We start from the raw sequence: 18,824 nt of genomic DNA on the forward strand, positions 1-18,824 counted from the left end.
ACCAGAAAAAAAAGAATTGCTATGTCAAGGTCATTGTGATGAAGAAGCATTTCAAAGACCTGATCTCCAGTCCCAACCCAGACCTTCAGTTTCCTCAGGAAAGAAGTGTCTGGAATGGCCTGTCCCCTGCCTGCCACAATGGGTTGCAGCACCGGCAGGGGTGAGCCTGGTTCCCTGAACTCCTGTTGGTTAACAATGCAACCCCCAGGATCCCCTCCAGGGATCTGAGACCAAAGGAGGAATTTCACTGGGCCACTTCAACCCCACTCTGCCCCCAAACCTATCTGAGTGGCTGTTGCCAGCCTCACGGGACATGAAGTTGACATTCGGTGATTGTCCAAAAATTAAAATTTTAAACGCACAGTATAAGACAGAAATTGGGGAATACTGCATTCCTTGTGCCTGTAAGTGAAAAGAAAGTGACATGTCTTCACCACCGTGTGTTCAGTCTTTCAGTCTCGTCCCACTCCTTGAGACCCCATGGACTGTAGCCCACCAGGCTCCTCTGTCCAAGGGACGCTCCAGGCAAGAATACTGGAGTGGGTTGCATTTTCCTCTCCAGGGGCTCTTCACTATCAGAAGAGACACAGACCCCGGCAGGGTGATGGGAGAAGGTTATTTGCTAAAACATTAGAAAAACACTTTCCCATTCAGATGACATGACCTGTGAGGGATAAAGAGGGTGTGTGTGTGTGTGTGTGTGTGTGTGTGTGTGTGTGTGTGTGTAAGTGTTGGGTCCAGGCTGCCCCAAGCCATCTCAAAGCTGCAGTTTTACCCACAGCGGATCTACCCGGTGATAAATTCAAGAATCATAGAACCTTGCTTACACATTTCAATTAAAAGGGTTGGGAACAGAGGTCATTTCCCGGCGTTCATAACACTTCTAGGGGTTCTGACAGCAGTGACATTTCAGAGAAAGCAATGCCCAGGCACGCACCAAAGAGATCAACATCTGATACTGCGCATTGTTGGCAACATTGCAAGGCTAGTCTTTCCATCTTTGCTTTCCTTCTACCGTTTGCATTTTGTGAAACTGCTTGTTGTATCTTTTAGACTCAGATCTTCCTGATTTTGCCTGCTAATAGCTCCTTCGTCATTAAGAGAGCCGCAGTAGGGTTATTCAAATACTCGAAATGAAGAACAGTTAAACTCTCTGCTGAAACCTTAGTCTAGTGGGAGATATAGGGTTACTTCCTCCGGTAACACACTCCTCCACACTGCAGGCAGGTGAAGACGTCTCTGTAGAGACTTCCCATGTGGCTGTAGTAAACATGGGCTGTGGGGGCAGGAGCTGAGGGAGGACCAGGAGACGCACCTGAACTCGAGCCGGTGTGTCTGGAAGAGCCGACCCCGAAGCAGTGGATCACCCAGTGTCCGGAAGATGCTGAGGACCCCCGGGGTTGCTGGGACCCCTGGGGCGTGACCGGCACCCAGCAACATGCCTGGATGGTTCAAAAAGGCGTGGTACGGGCTGGCCTCTCTGCTCAGCTTCTCCTCCTTTATCCTGACCATCGTTGCCCTGGCACTGCCCCACTGGCTGAGTGGGAAAATCCTCTGTCAGACGGGAGTGGACCTCGTCAACGCTACGGATCCAGAGCTGGTCAAATTCATCGGAGACATTTACTACGGACTCTTCCGCGGTTGTAAGGTGCGGCAGTGCGGGCTGGGGGGCCGCCAGTCCCAGTTCACCAGTGAGTATACTGCGGCCGCAGAAGCTGCTTTAGAACACTTATTTGTAAATACTTACTTGTATGGGGTGCGTGCATGCGCGCTCAATTACCCCGTCGAACTCTTTGCGACCCCATGGACTGTGGTCCACCCACCAGGCTCCTCTGTCCATGGGGTTTTCCAGGCAAGAATACTGGAGTAGGCTTCTGTCTAAACGCAGAATTGAAGAGCCGCTTCGGTCTAAGGCATGATGACAAAATCTACGGTAAGCCAAGGACTTACTCTTGTTCAGCATCAAGAAAAGATCTTTTTTTTTTTTTTTCTTTCTGCGGAGGTTTGTAGATCTTTGTAATTTACCTCTATGAATAATCACTGTTAATATGTTGAGTGCTTACTTGTGTCAGGCATTCTACGAAATGCTTTCCACAGCTTGTCTCTGTTAAGCCTTGTAACAAATTTATAAGGAAGGCATTATTAACATTTCCATTTTGCAGAGGGTTACACTGACACTTGGAGAGTTTATTACCTAACTTGCCTGAGGTCAACCAGCCAGGAAACAGTGTCAGACTTCAGATGCAGGCCATGCAACTGGGGTGCACTCAGCCAGTCTGGCCTGCGAGTGTGGACCAGCTGCTGAAATGAAACTTACACTTCTGTTTATATTAATATAAAAGCTTCAGAGTCTGAGAAAAAGCCAAAGAGCTCTACATCCGAACACTGGAATCAGACTACCTGGGTTCAAAGCCCAAACTCGTTGTTTCCTGGCAGGGAGAGCTCAGGCACAGCTGCTGTCTGGGAACGTGAGCAGGTACTGACCTGGGCAGGCAGACATCCAGGTCACGTCAGAGCTGCTCTGCTGTAAACAGAGCAGGAATCCAAGTCCAGTGTATGGAGGGTCCTCTGGGAAGGAAAAGCCAACCCCAAAAGGCCAATATTTTGCATGTCTTCAGAATGAAACAGATTGCCGGTGAGAACAGCAGCCTACAAATTCATAAGTAACCCACAGAATGGAAAAACAAGGGAATAAGGAATTTTCTTCATTATTTGATTTCTGTATGCCAGGACTGTAGTGGAGAAGGATATGGCAACCCACTCCAGTACTCTTGCCTGGAAAATTCCATGGAAGGAAGAGTCTGGTAGGCTACAGTCCGTGGGGTCTCAAAGAGTCGGACACGACTGAGAGACTTCACTTTCTTTCTTTCTTTAGCCAGAGTATCCTCTTAAACATATAAAGAGAGAAAACTGGAACCACTGACAAATAATGCACATTGGCTTCACTTATATACATAAAGGATATATATATTAAAAATTGTTAGGTATAGCAATAAAAAAAATTCTTGGGGAATATTTCTATTTACCCAGAAATTAAATTGAACAAGAGATACTGAAAAAATAGCTAGGTCTTTTAAGAATATGAGGGGATAAAATATATCAGCAAATCTGACTGTACTGTACAGTCGAAACTAACAACCACATTGTAAAGCAACTATACTCCAATAAAATGTAATAAAAATTACATAGAAAGCTGAAAACACATTTAACATGAATAAGTAAATAAATATAACAAAGAAATAGGACAAGCTGAAAGGAAATGATGACAACTGTGTGCAGTACTTGGTTCTGAGCTGGGTCCATTTACTGTAAAGGACGTCACTAGAATAACTGATGGAACTTGAACCGGGCGTCAGGACTAAACAGCAGTTATACGCCAGTGTTAACCTAATGATTTTCATAGTTGTATCATGGTTGTCAAAAAGAATGCCCTTTTTGAGGAAACTGCCCCTGAAGTACTCAGGGTTGAAGGAGCAACATACCCTCATATGGTTGAGGGGAAAAAAAAATTATTGGTAGCGTTAAGGTTATTTCAAAACCACTTACACACAAAAAAATTAAGTGGGAGATGGCACAATTTTTAAAACAGTTGTAGATAATTTGCAAAATTTTTATTCTGTATTGGATATTCAAGATTTATATGATTTGAAGAGAAAGCAGAGTATATTTCTCGCTACCTTTAGATGTACAGCTCCTAGAGCCAACATCACCTACCTAGGGGGTGCATCAGAGCCCACCACCCCCAAGACAGAATCAGGATTTACCTGCTACTATCCACAGAAATTTGAAAAAATCCTGCTCCTAGGGCCTGTGTGCAGATCAGGAGAATTGTGGGGTGGATGTGAAAGTGCTTTGTAAACTGAAGTAGGAAGGTTTGGTTAGGTCTCGTAAGACAAACAGCCTCCATTCCCACCTTCATAGGGATCTCCCCTAGAGTCACCCAGGAAGGTCAATTTCCAAATCAATCAGGGAGAAAAGCAAAGAGCTATATATACAGGATGACTTCCCAGGTAGTTCAGCAGTAAAGAATCTGCCTGCTGATGCAGGAGACTCAAGAGACCTCAGGTTCAATCCCTAGGTAGGGAAGAGCCCCTGGAGAAGGAAATGGCAACACACTCTAGTATTCTTCCTTGGGAAATCCGGTGGACAGAGGAGCCTGATGGGCTACAGGCCATGACGTTGCAAAGAGTTGGAACAACTGAGCGACTGAGCATATATATAAGCTCTTGCATATGCAGCACAATCGTGATTAAGATCCTTGTTTATACCCAGACTTTGTGAAATAAAAGCAAAACAACCTAGCCATTTGAGTGGAAAGAAAGAGACAGATGCTTATTTAGCCGCGTTCACATATTCACCCATATTGTAGAGTGTTTGTGGGCCTGGTATTTGAGGAAAACAGGGATGAACTAAACAGAGGAGTGTCTGCCATTAGAAGTTTTCCATCCCGGAAAGAGAAAGGCAGTAAGTGATCCCTGAGCAGTGACACATTAGTGTCACAAGCTTCCTTCTTTGTTCTTTTCCTTCATCCATTTCTGTGCTGGAGAAGAAATCTTACTTATGCCCATCTACCTGATGAGGAAACTGAGGATCTGAGAAACCAATAATTTCTGTAAAAGCAGCTGATGTAGTGCCTGAAAGGTAGTATGTGCTTGATCATTTTCAGTTTGCTGGGGCCCTTGTCATCTCTCACCCCCAAATATTCCATCCACAGCCAGACCTGGAACTGACCTCAGATCTCACACTTTTCTTGTTACTGTCTATTTTAGAGAACAGGCCTCTCTCAGATGTGTCTTTTGCAAATATTTTCTCCTGTTCAGTGACCGTGTTGTTGTTGTTTTTTGACACTGTCCTTCAAAGGGCAGAATTTTTTTCCATTTTAATGAAATCTAATATATCAATTATTTCTTTTTTGAAATTATTTTTTGCCTTGCTAGGGGTAAAAAGGACCTCTGGATCTCTCTAGGATATTATAAATTATGTAATAATAAGGTAATTATCTAATTTGAGATGCTGATAGGTTGATTAATCACTTCTGGGATTCAAGCAAGGTATCTTTTGTACACAGTAAGAATACTTATTCAAATTCAGGACTTGCCTGGTGGTTCAGGAGCTAAGACTCAACACTCTCAACGCAGGGAGCAACTAAAGAGGGAAGATCCCACGTGCTGAAATGAAGATCCGAAGCAGCCAATAACAAATACGTTGGTGTTTTTTTTTTGACAAGGAATATTCAAATTCAAAATAAAGCTTCTAGAATTTCAGCTCTGCAAGAACTAAATTTTTACATTTTTGCTTATCCAAGTTATCTGATTTTCCTGCTATGCTGTGTGTGTGTGCTAAATCCCTTCAGTCATGTCTGACTCTTTGTGACCCCAAAGACTGCAGCCCGCCAGGCTCGCCTATCCATGGGAATCTCCAGGCAGGAATACTGGAATGGGTCACCATGCCCTCCTCCAGGGGATCTTCCCAACCCAGAGATCGAACCTGCCTCTCATACATCTTCGGTGTTAGCAGGCAGGTTCTTTACCACCAGTGCCACCTGGGAAGCCCCCACATCACTTCATATGTCCCCAAATGCCCTCGCCCATCATAGTAATTGGTTATTTCTCAATTTTTTATTAGATCAAATCTGGAGATGGTTTCATATCACTACATGGATATGATTAATTCTTTTCAAAAGCTATATTGTGTGGATTGTGCTTTAATTAATTAAATCAGTCTCCTACTGATTCATGGGCTTCCCAGGTGGTTCAGTGGTAAAGAATCTGCCTGCCAATGCAGGAGATGCAAGAGACATGTGTTCTATCCCTGTGCTGGGAAGATTCCCCTAGAGGAGGAAATGGCAACCCATTCCAGTATTCTTGCATGGGAAATTTCATGGACAGAGGAGCCTGCGGGGCTACAGTCCATGGAGTTGAAAAGAGTTGGACAGAAATCAGCACAGCACCAATTCGTGTTTTCATTTCTCTCCAACCTTTTGCTACTTTAATGAATATCTGATACACAGACACACATATATATACATATATATATACAGCTTTGAGCACATGTGGGAGTGCTTTTCCTAGAAGTGAAATTGCAATAAGACATGCTGCCAAATTCCTCTCAAAGAAAGTTGTATAAATTAATATCACTACCAGGTTTGACAGCATCTCCTTCCCTATACCTTCATCAACACCACGTGTTAGCCAACCTTTGGTCTTTGCCAATCACAGAGGTGATGATTTTCTATTTTAAGTGTTTGGTGAGGATTATCATGCTGGTCATATGTCCTAAGGATTGCATGAGCAAGTAAGGGGATAAGAAAACAATTAGGTAATCAGGCACAAGCTACCACATTTGGAATGAAAAAAAAAAAAATGCTGAGAGTTTGCAATAAAAATAAAACTCTAAAGGACACTAAGATATAAGGAATGGAAATGAAAACGAAAAGTCCTACAGGGAAAAGTCCCATGGGAAAGAGTCCAGAAAAGTTCAGAAACTTTTTCCAGGGTAAAGTTTCTCAGGCCGAGGAGATAACCACATGAAGATAAATACACATGGAAAGCTAAAAGGAAAATTCGATCAGAACTGAAGATGTAACTGTGCTGTGTCTGGAAACTTCTGAGTGGAAATGACACTTTAAATGGAGAGAGACCAAAATTCTTGTTCTCAGACTTGGCAGACACCAGCCTTCTCTAAATAAAAATGGGCAGGTAAGCCAGCAAAGGAGCGGGGGAGGGAAGGGGACGGGGTCAGGCAGAGAGTGGAGCCAGGAAAGCTTTGAGTCCTGGATCTCAGTTGAGGTGAGAGAAGGGCTGGTCAATTTGGTGCCAAGTAGTGAAGCAGGGAGGTGGGAGTGCGCAGGATGGACCCAGGTTAGACCAGGAAGTATTCAGTAGAAACCTCAGAGTAGTTGCAGAGGAAGGGGTTTGTCCAGGTGTTTTTGTTTTTGTTTTTGTTTTTTTTTAGCTTTCATCATTTTTTTTAGTCTTTATTGAATTTGTTACATCATTGCTTCTGTTTTATATTTTGTTTTTCTGGCCATGAGGCATGTGGGATCTTAGCTTTCCCAACCAGGCATTAAACCTGTACCCCCTGAACTGGAAGGCCAAGTCTTAACCTACTGGACCACCAAGGAAGTCCCCATTTTCATTGTTTAAAATCATTCATATATAATAACTGAAACCAGTGACTCTCAACTCTACATACCATATGGTATATAGGACTATGGGGCTTCCCTGGTGCCTCAGACAGTAAAGAATCCATGTGCAATGCAGGAGACCCAAGTTTAATCCCTGGGTCAGGAAGATCCCCTGGAGAAGGAAATGGCTATCCACTCCAGTCTTCTTGCCTGGAGAATCCCATGCACAGAGGAGCCTGGTGGGCTACAGTTCATGGGGTTGCAAAAGATTTCGACAAACAACACTCTGACCCTGATGAAAGCTTTGTGATCTGCCTTCTTAGACTGCTTCTCGTGCCAGGCTCTTTTGCTAAAGAGACACCCCTTGGGGCTTGTGTGGATCAACTCACATCAGATCCCAGAGCCGCAAGGCTGATGCAGCTTAAACACCCAGCTGGGGTATATTCCGATTTTGCATCCACCCTAAGGAAGTGAAGTTTGTTGGGGAACTGCTATGGGGTAAATTTATCTGGGAAGTCTCTTGCTTTCTGGAAGCCCAGCACTTGCTGCCTTGCCCTCACTCTGCTGTGCTAACATCTTCACGGTAAGCAGCCTGGGCCGAGTACCTTGAGCTGAGCTCTGAGGCTGACGTGTTGGCTGGGTCTTGTCTCCGCAGTCTTCCCACACCTGGTGAAGGAGCTCAACGCGGGCCTCCACGTCACGGTTCTTCTGCTCCTCTTCTTGGCCTTGGCGCTGGCTCTGGTCAGCATGGGCTTTGCCATTCTCAACATGATCCAAGTTCCGTACCAGGCAGTCAACGGCCCTGGGGGCATCTGTCTATGGAATGTTCTTGCAGGTAAGGGAGGCCCCATGGGGAGAGAGATTCCTGCCCACATCACCCGGAGGCTGAGTTCCAAGCAGGTGGGCAGAAGGTGTGAAGGAGTGAAAATACCCCACCTCAAGCTTCACTTCCCTGCGTTTGTTACCTTCTTAATGGGCCCCAATGTACTTTTTACTAAAAGTTGAAGAATAGCTGTCATCATGAAGAATCAGGTCTTAGTGTGTATGAGTGGCTGAGGACTTGGAGCAGCAAAGAGGTTGGGATGAGAGACAAGGAAAGACAGAAAGATGGAGGTTGGAGAGATGGGGACCCTGGGACCAGTGGTAGGGGAGCTGCTGCCATGAGGCTGGAGGAACCTCACAAAGAACAGAGGAGAAGGAACCTGGGGGCTCACGGTCCTTATTTTCTGTAACCCTCACAACCTCCCTATGTTTGTTGTTGTTGTTCAGTAGCTAAGTCGTGTCTGACTCTTTGGGACCCCATGGACTGCAGCCCACCAGGCTCTCCTGTCCTTCGATATCTTCTGAAGTTTGCTCAAATTCATGCCCATTGAGTCCATGGTGCTATCTAACCATCTCATCCCCTGCCACTTCCTTCTCCTCCTGCCTTCAGTCTTTCCCAGCATTAGGGTCTTTTCCAATGAGTCACCTCTGTGCATCAGGTGGATAAAGTATTGGAGCTTCAGCATCAGTCCTTCCAATGAATATTCAGGGCTGATTTCCTTTAGGATTGACTAGTTCGATATCTCTGCAATCCAAGGGACTCTGCCATATTATTAGACCCATAGTTACAGATGAAGAACCTGAAGCTCAGAGATGTTAAAAGAGGCACTGAAAGTCACATAGTCATGAGTAATAGAGGCAAGATTCCAACCCAGGTATAACTGAGTCTAAGCCTTTTGTCTTTTCATTAGTCCATGGTGTCATCTATGACCACCATGACCTATTTTCCAAGACAAAACCCAAGTCAAAAGATGTCTATAAGTGTGTGCAGGTATGTTGATTTAGGAGAGTATCTGGTATATTGACATTAATTCACCTTTAGTTCAGCGCTGAAAAAAATCACCTGTAATGAAAGTAACAAAATCCCCAAAAATGATTTCAGAAAATCCAGGTCAAATGGTGAAGGTGTCCTGATGTCAATAACCCCTCACTACCTCACTACCTTATACAGGATGACCAGCAAGTATAAAAACAAGTAATGTTGGTTTTCTCCACTTAAAAAAAAAAAGAAGGCAAAATTGAAGGCAAAAGGAGGAGACAACAGAGGATGAGATGTTTAGATAGCATCACTGACTCAATGGACCTGGATTTGAGCAAACTTCGGGAGATAGTGAAGGACAGAGGAGCCTAGTGCACTGCCCTCCATGGGGTTGCAAAGAGCTGGCCATGACTAGGGACTGAACAATGACAACAATGTTGCTTTATCATGCATTAGAACCTAATGTCAGTAAATCAGTTATTACATACTTGTCTATATTTGCAGACAATGGCCATCATGTAGAATTTCTTATAGATGTGGCTCACTCCCACCTAGACTTGCATATCTCTGCCTGAATCCTCACAGTGACTGGCGTGTAGAGAGTGTTCAATCTCATTCTTTAAATAAATGCTTGTCTAGGTCAATTTCCTTCCTTCTTGAGGCAGTACTCTCAAGCTCGGAGTATTTTTAAGAAGGCAATTTGGCAAAACTTGACTCTCAAAAGGCATAAAAATATGAATAGCCTTTGATTAAACAACCCCATACAGTAATTTATGTTAAGAAAATAACTGGAAAAGAGCACAAAAATATACATTAAAAGGTGTTTCCTGCAGCACTTTATAATATAAAAAATTGGAAGCAATGTAGAAATCCAGAAATTAAGTTACCCTTAATTAAACTTGATTAAGTGTGTCACTGGAATGAAGCATCATAGACCAATTTAAAGTGGTGCTGTAACAGAATATTTAGCAACATGGAAAAAAAAATTTTCAAGTTAGAGAGAAAAAATCAAGTGTAAAACAGTAGAAGTACCATAATACTAATTCTGTTAAAAAAGAGAGAAATGTAAAGAAATATGCTAAAATGTTCCAAGTGTTTTCATTTGACTTTTAGGGAAAAAAGCAAATTTGTCTTTTCATCTTTATGATATTCTTGGATGTCCAAGTTTTTTTCAAGGAAAGAATAATAATCTAAAGAAAGAGAATAATAAATGTGATTTTAAAATACGAATTAAAATCAGGGTAGGAGAAAAGTTGAGCAAAAGAGAGAGAGATGGGGAGAGGAAAAGAAACAGAGAGAACCCAGAAGGTCCAGGTCCGAAGCAGCAGGTAGGGAAAGACATAAAGTCTGTCCCTCTTGCCTCTCCTTTCCTCCTTCTCTTATCTCTTCTTATCACTAAGCTTGGAAGGAGGATATTAAAGAGGAGAGAACTGTCTAGCCCTCTGCTGATCTTCCAGTCCACCCCATAAGATGCTCTTGTGTCTTTCCTTATAGCCTCAGGGTCTGCATACACAGGCTGAATTAGTTAGAGATTGAGTTTATCCAGCGTGGGTAAGTGCCCTGCACTGGATAAAGAAAAAATTAGAGGGCTTGAGATTCAAAGTTGATCTGATAGGAAGCTTATTCCCACACCTCTTGCCCCTCACACAGTGAACTACCTGCTGCTTTAAAAAGCAAATTAAAATTTGTGTCACCCTCAGAATGTTTTAAGGGGCTTCCCTGGTGGCTCAGTGGTAAAGAACCTGCCTGCCAATGCAAGAGACCTGGGTTTAATCCCCAGTTTGGGAAGATCTCCTGGAGGAAGAAGTGGCAATCCGCTCCAGCATTCCTGCCTGGAAAAATCCCATAAACAGAGGAGCCAGGAAGGCTACAGTCCATGGGATCCATCGCAAAGAGTCGGACACAGCCAAGCAACCTAAACCTCAAAAGTTTGTTGCTTGTGCCCCAGAAAAGCCACCTCACCTCTAGGAGTCGAACTGCAGAAGAAAGGGCTGTGTATGAGGGTGTACTTTCCGGGTTTCAGGCGGAGTCATGGCCTTGGCCATCGCCAGCTTCATGACCTCGGTAAAATTTCACGACCTGACAGAACGAATCGCCAACTTCCAGGAGAAGCTGTTTCGCTTCGTGGTGGTGGAGGAACAGTATGAGGAATGCTTCTGGATCTGTGTGGCCAGCGCCTCAGCCCACGCCACTAACCTGGTTGTGGTGGCCATCAGTCAGATCCCCCTGCCGGAGATCAAGGCCAAGATCGAAGAGGCCACAGTCACAGCTGAGGACATCTTGTATTAATAACCTGCACCTCAAACCAGTTTTTGGTGTGAATGGAAACCTCCCTTTTCTTTTTCCACGTTTCACAGTCCAGAATGTCTGTGTTACTGGCAGAAAGAATAAAGAAGTAGAAGGGGGGAGGGTAGTACGTGCACCAGAAAAGAAAACTTTCTGAATTTATAGCGTCTCTGTACTTCTTTCTCACTGATCTTGGAGTTAGAGACTGCCACTTGCCGCCTGTCTGTGATGCTGGACGATTCACTTAATATCTATAAAATGGGAATATTAATGACCTTGCAATGTTGTAATGAGGTTTTTGTTGTTGTTCAGTCACTAAGTTCTGTCTGACATTTAAACCCCATGGACTTCAGCATGCCAGGCTTCCCTGTCCTTCACTGTCTCCTGGAGTTTGCTTAAACTCATGTCCATTGAGTTGGTGATGCATCCATCCATCTCATCCTCTGTTGCCCCCTTCTCCTCCCGCCTTTAATCTTTCCCAGCATCAGTGTATTTTCCAATGAGTTGGCTCTTCACATCAGGTGGACAAGTATTGGAAATTCAACTTCAGCATCAGTCCTTCCAATGAGTATTCAGTGTTGATTTTCCTTAGGATTGACTGGTTTGATCTTCTTGTTGTTCAAGGGATTCTCAAGAGTCTTCAACACCACTGTTCAAAAGCATGAGTTCTTTGGTATTCAGCCTTCTTTATAGTCCAACTATCACATCTGTACATGACTGCTGGAAAAACCTTACCTTTGACTATGTGGACCTCTGTCAGCAAAGTGATGTTACATGGATGATAGTGTTTGTGTACTGGCTGGCACCCTGTACATATAAGACAGTACACATTCCAAGAAATGTCTAGAGACTCTTGGTATATTTCACTCAATACTAGGAAAGATGCTAAGAGGAAAATGATAATATGCCTGACCTCCAGAGACACCTAGTCTTTCCACAGGACACAGGAATCAGAGAGCAACAATAACAGTAAGGATGAAAATAACCACCCTTCTTTAGGGGCTTCTCTTGTGGCTCGGCTGGTAAAGAAACCACCTGCAATGTGGGAGACCTGATTTTGATCCCTGGTTTGGGAAGACCCCCTGGAGAAGGGAAAGTCTACCCACTTCAGTCTTCTGGCCTGGAGAATTCCATGGACTGGCTACAAAGAGTTGGACATAACTGAGTAACTTTCGCTTTCACTTTTCACTCTTCGTTGGAGTGGCTACTGCCTGCATTTCTAAAAGTTTTACATATAGTAAGTCATTAGGTCCTCAGCACAGGTTTGTTGGTATAGTACTACTTAAGTCCTATTTCATAGATGAAGAAACTAAGGTATAAAGAGGTCGGATCTCTTGCCAAGGTCAGGAATTAAATGGAGGGAAGTCTGAAGCCAAAGGGTACATGTTTAACCACTTGGCTAATCTGACGTTTGGTGTACAAACAATCACAGAGCAATGGGATCAGTGTTATAACAGCATATGGAAAAAGGACCCAAGAAGGAGTTCATGCTTCAGGAGGGGATGCGATGTGCATCCCAGAGTTGACACTCGATCTAAACTTTGAAAGAAGAGGAGACTTTTTCCAGCGGTAAAGGAAGCAAGGTTGAAGGATTCCAGGTCAAGTCAGCAATGATAAGGAGGCACGGCATATAACATTACAAGTGTTAAGTGTGTTAGCCGCTCAGTCCTGTCTGACTCTTGGCAATTCCATGGACTGAATCCCCTCAGGCTCCTCTGTCCATGGGATTCTCCAGACAAGAATACTGGAGTGGGTTGCCATGCCCTTACAAAGGGGACTTGAAAGTATGTGCCCAGCAGGGTTAGAATATTGCTTTATTGCAGCTGTTGGACAAACCCAGATGCTTTGTATTAGGTTTTCCTAAATCGTGCTGTGATAATGGTTAATTTTATGTGTCAACTTGGCTAGGACATGGTACAGAGATGTTGGAGAAACACTACTCTAAATGTTGTTGTGAAGGTATTTGGCAGGGGGTGATGGGGTTAAACAGTAGATTTTCAGGAAAGCAGATTGCCCTCCATAATTATGGGATGGTCTCATCCAATCAGTTGAAGGCCCTAAGAAAGAGACTGACTCCCCCAAGGGAGAGGGAATTCTGCCAGCAAACTTCCACTGGACCCAAACTGCAGCTCTTCCCTTGGTCTTCAGACTGCCAGCTTACCCTATAGATTCTGGATTTGCCAGTCTCCACAGTCATGTGAGCCAATTCCTTGTAATATATATATATATATATATCATACACACAGACACACACAAACACATACAGACACACATACAAACACACACACACATCCTATTGGTTCTGTTACTTTGGCGCATGACTCTAGTACACAACTGTTTGTTGTTGTTCAGTCAGTGACTCTTTGTGACCCCATGAACTGCAGCACACCAGTCTCCTCTGTCCTTCACCATCTCATGGAGTTTGCTCAAACTCATGTTCATTGAGTCAGTGATGCCATCCAGCCATCTCATCCTCTGCCACCCCCTTCAGTCTTTCCCAGCATCAATGTCTTTCCCATGAGTCAGCTCTTTACATCCAGTGGCCAAAGTATTGGTGCTTCAGCTACAGCAACAGTCCTTCCAATGAGTATTCAGGGTTGATTCCTTTAGGGTTGACTGGTTTGATCTCCTTGCAGTCCAAGAGACTCTCAAGAGTCTTCTCTGGCATCACAGTTCTCAAGCATCAATTCTTTGACACTCAGCCTTCTTTATGTTCCAACTCTCACATTGTACATGACTACTGGAAAAACACAACTCTGTTAACTCTATTAATTCATTTTCCCACTATGCCAGCTGGGGTGAATCCTTTCCCAGCCCTCCTGTCTTCATGCCAGGTAAAAGTTATTCCCCCCGCCCCCACCCCTGCAGATTAGCTTCCACTAAAATGACGCCTGATATGGACTCACCCTTCTTCTCTTAACAATGAGCCTCAGAAAGTTTCCATGGAATCTCTTCTAATTGCTTGTGATTCCCTCTGTGTCCTGCCCCTTTCAACTCTCTGTCCCCACTCCAGACACAGCTGCAGTCCTACTTAGCAGACTGTTGTCACTCATCAAATATGCAGAATGGCACACAATGGAAGGCAGAAAAAATGTGATAGGATATGCATACAAAAGACAGAAGCAGGCTGCAATGCCGTCTTGAAAACATGTGGAAAGGTCAATGTTCTATCAACTTTAACATGAAGTCCTGCAGACAGTTCTTTACAATCAATAGTATAAACACAAAATTGGGGCAACAGTTTATATGATAAATATCTGAGGGCCGTGGGACATGTATTCATTCATTCAACAAGAGGTGAAGTTTCTGCAAGTAGAGCAGTGAACAGACAAAACTTCCTGCCCCTGCAGAGATTTTGTTCTCTGAGAAGCTGTGGTTGGGTGGGTATTGGTGGTTGGTGACTCATCTCTGACAGCTTGTGAGCTCCTAAAAAATGCCAGCCTAAGCCTTAGCTTTCACCCTGATCAGACTCAGGTCTGTGCAGACTCTCAGGTGGTGGAAGAGTGAATTTGGTTTTGCTTCTAATAGTAGAATTGCCTTATCAAGATGGCAACCTTGATGAAGATCCATCTGCTCCATGGTGTCAAAGGGCAGGTGAGTGTGTAGTTTTTCAGTGACAGGATCTACAGCTTTCCAAAAGGTTTCGGAAGTGTCTATTTTCAAGCCCTGGTCCACCAGGCAGCAACCTCCATGCTTCTGGAGATAGTCAGGTTTGGTCTGAAAGGTGTCTCTCAGGAATATCACAGAAGAGCTTCCTATATAGAACGTACTGAGTTTTGTTAGGAGTGAGGGGAGGAGGAGTGGAGACGATACATGTCTGGGCCACAGTGCACTCACATGAGACTCAAAGGTACAGAGAAAGTATCGCACCTTTATTCTGACCGTAGTTAATCTGGTCATTTTATGAGTCAAAAAAAAGAAAAATAAATGCACAATTCAGTTTATTATTTTTCTTGAAGACTTACATTTTTTATTACATTTTTCATTTTTTAAATTAAATTTATTTATTTATTTTAATTGGAGGCTAATTAATTTACAATATTGTAGTGGTTTTGCCATACATTGACATGAATCAGCCATGGGTGTACATGTGTTCCCCATCCTGAACCCCCCTCCCACCTCTCTCCCTATCCCATCCCTCTGGGTCATCCCAGTGCACCAGCCCTGAGCACCCTGACTCATGCATCAAACCTGGACTGGTGATCTCTTTCATATATGACAGTATGCATGTTTCAATGCTATTTTCTCAAATCATCCCACCCTCACCTTCTCCCACAGAGTCCAACAGTCTATTCTTTATGTCCGTGCCTCTTTTGCTGTCTCACATACAGGATCATCATTACCATCTTTCTAAAATCCATAGATATGTGTTAATATACTGTATTGGTGTTTTTCTTTCTGACTTACTTCACTCTATATAATAGGCTCCAGTTTCAACCACCTTAGTAGAACTGATTCAAATGCATTCTTTTTAATAACTGAGTAATATTCCATTGTGTATATGTACCACAGCTTTCTTATCCATTCGTCTGCTGAACAGTGTAAGAGGATTGGTTCACTTTCTCCTCACCCTCTCCAGCATTTATTGTTTGTAGACTTTTTGATAGTAGCCATTATGACCAGCATGAGATGGTACTTCATTGTGGTTTTCAATTGCATTTTCTTCTTTGGAGAAATGTCTGTTTAGTTCTTTGATCCATTTTTTGATTGGGTCGTTTATTTTTCTGGAATTGAACTGCAGGAGCTGCTTGTATATTTTTGAGATTAAGTCTTCATCAGTTGCTTCATTTGCTATTATTTTCTACCATTCTGAAGGCTGTCTTCACCTTGCTTATAGTTTCCTTCATTGTGCAAAAGCTTTTAAGTTTAATTAGGTCCCATTTGTTTATTTTTGCTTTTATATCCAATATTCTGGGAGATGGATCACAGACGATCCTGCTGTGATTTATGTCAGAGTGTTTTGCCTATGTTTTCCTCTAGGAGTTTTTTAGTTTCTGGTCTTACATTTAGATCTTTAATCCATTTTGAGTTTATTTTTGTGTATGGTGTTAGAAAGTATTATAGTTTCATTTCTTTACAAGTGTTTGACCAATTTTCCCAGCACCACTTGTTAAAAAGATTGTCTTTTCTCCATTGTATATTCTTGCCTCTTTTGTCAATGATAAGGTGTCCATAGGTACATGGATTTATCTCTGGGCTTTTTATTTTGTTCCATTGAGCTCTATTTCTGTTTTTGTGCCAGTACCATACTGTCTTGATGACTATAGCTTTGTAATACATTCTGAAGTCAGGCAGGCTGATTCCTCCAGTTCCATTCTTCTTCCTCAAGATTGTTTTGGCTATTCGAGGTTTTTTGTATTTCCATACAAATTGTGATATTATTTGTTCTAGTTCTCTGAAAAATACTGTCGGTAGCTTGATAGGGATTGCATTGAATCTATAGATTGCTTTGGGTAATATACTCATTTTCACTATATTGATTCTTTTGATATATGAACATGGTATATTTCTCCACCTATTTGTGTCATCTTTGATTTCCTTCATTAGTGTTTTATAGTTTTCTATTTTTAGGTCTTGTGTTTCTTTAGGTAGATATACTCCTAAGTATTTTATTCTTTTTGTTGCTATGGTGAATGGAATTGTTTCCTTAATTTCTCTTTCTGTTTTCTCATTGTTAGTGTATAGGAATGCAAGGGATTTCTGTGTGTTAATTTTATATCCTGCAACTTTACTATATTCATTGCTCAGCTCTAGCAATTTTCTGGTGGAGTCTTTATGGTTTTCTGTGTAGAGGATCATGTCATCTGCAAAAACTGAGAGTTTTACTTCTTCTTTTCCAATTTGGATTAGTTTTATTTCTTTTTCTGCTCTGATTGCTGTGGCCAAAACTTCCAAAACTATGTTGAATAATAGTGATGAGAGTGGGCACCCTTGTCTTATTCCTGACTTTAAGGGAAATGCTTTCATTTTTCACAATTGAGGATAATACTTGCTGTGGATTTATCCTGCAAAATTGCACTCATCTCACACACTAGTAAAGTAATTCTCAAAATTGTCCAAGCCAGGCTTCAGCAATACATGAACCGTGAATTCCTGATGTTCAAGCTGGTTTTAGAAAAGGCAGAGGAACTAGAGATCAAATTGACAACATCTGCTGAATCATCGAAAAAGCAAGAGAGTTCCAGAAAAACATCTATTTCTGCTTTATTGACTATGCCAAAGCCTTTGACTGTGTGGGTCACAATAGACTGTGAAAAATTCTGAAAGAGATGGGAATACCAGACCACCTGACCTGCCTCTTGAGAAACCTATATGCAGGTCAGGAAGCAACAGTTAGAACTGGACATGGAACAACAGACTGGTTCCAAATAGGAAAAGGAGTACGTCAAGGCTGTATATTGTCACCCTGCTTATTTAACTTATATGCTGAGTACACCATGAGAAACGCTGGGCTTGAAGAAGCACAAGCTGGAATCAAGATTGCCGGGAGAAATATCAATAACCTCAGATATGCAGATGACACCCTTATGGCAGAAAGTGAAGATGAACTAAAAAGCCTCTTAATGAAAGTGAAAGAGGAGAGTGAAAAAGTTGGCTTAAAGCTCAACATTCAGAAAATGAAGATCATGGCATCCGGTCCCATCACTTCATGGCAAATAAATGGGGAAACAGTGGAAACACTGTCAGATTTTATTTTGGGGGGCTCCAAAATCACTGCAGATGGTGATTGTAGCCATGAAATTAAAAGATGCTTACTCCTTGGAAGAAAAATTATGACCAACCTAGATAGCATATTCAAAAGCAGAGGCATTACTTTGCCAACAAAGGTCCAGGCTATGGTTTTTCCTGTTGTCATGTATGGATGTGAGAGGTGGACTGTGAAGAAAGCTGAGCACAGAAGAATTGAAGGTATGTTCCTTCTATGCCTGCTTTCTGGAGGATTTTGTCACAAATGGATGTTGAATTTTGTCAAAGGCTTTCTCTGCATCTATTGAGATAATCATATGGGTTTTATCTTTCAATTTATTAATGTGGTGTATCACAGTTTTGTGAATATTGAAGAATCCTTGCACCCCTGGGATAAAGCCCACTTGGTCATGATGTATGATCTTTTAAATATGTTTCTGGATCCTGTTTGCTAGAATTTTGTTAAGGATTTTTGCATCTATGTTCACCAGTTATATTGGCCTGCAGTTTTCTTTTCTTGTGGCATTTTTGTCTGGTTTTGGTATTAGGGTGATGGTGGCCTCACAGAATGAGTTTGGAAATTTACCTTCCTCTGCAATTTTCTGGAAGAGTTTGAGTAGGATAGTGCCGGAAGCCAGTGTGAGGAATCCCGCCCGTGACAAGGTCATGAGGAAGGAAGCTGACATATGCAAGGCATGCTCAGACTTCAGGGACCCCTCTGGAAATTCCTAAGCATGTACCCCAGCAAAAATCTGCCGGTTTTTGTGCTCTGCTTTTCCACTCTTCTGACATTTTCTGGAAAAAGTCAATTCAGGGCTTTAGTCTTCTGCATTTGAAAGTGTTTCAATCCAAATACCCCTCTGATGGCTTTCTAGCCTGCCTGCAGGACTCGTACAGCTGCGCATGTGATTGTTTGAGGCCTCC

At 42.7% G+C, this 18,824-nt stretch overlaps 1 protein-coding gene across 1 annotated transcript; it reads left to right on the forward strand.

Annotated features, from left to right (window-relative positions):
- The first annotated feature begins 1,438 nt into the window (after positions 1–1,438).
- CLRN2 (clarin 2) lies at positions 1,439–11,216 on the forward strand. Its single transcript, XM_068974767.1, has 3 exons — positions 1,439–1,691; positions 7,782–7,961; positions 10,951–11,216. The coding sequence occupies exons 1-3, from the start codon at positions 1,439–1,441 to the stop codon at positions 11,214–11,216; spliced, it is 699 nt and encodes a 232-aa protein (XP_068830868.1).
- The last annotated feature ends 7,608 nt before the right edge of the window (positions 11,217–18,824 follow it).

Source organism: Capricornis sumatraensis, chromosome 7 (assembly GCF_032405125.1).
Source record: "Capricornis sumatraensis isolate serow.1 chromosome 7, serow.2, whole genome shotgun sequence".
Classification (NCBI taxonomy): Eukaryota; Metazoa; Chordata; class Mammalia; order Artiodactyla; family Bovidae; genus Capricornis; species Capricornis sumatraensis.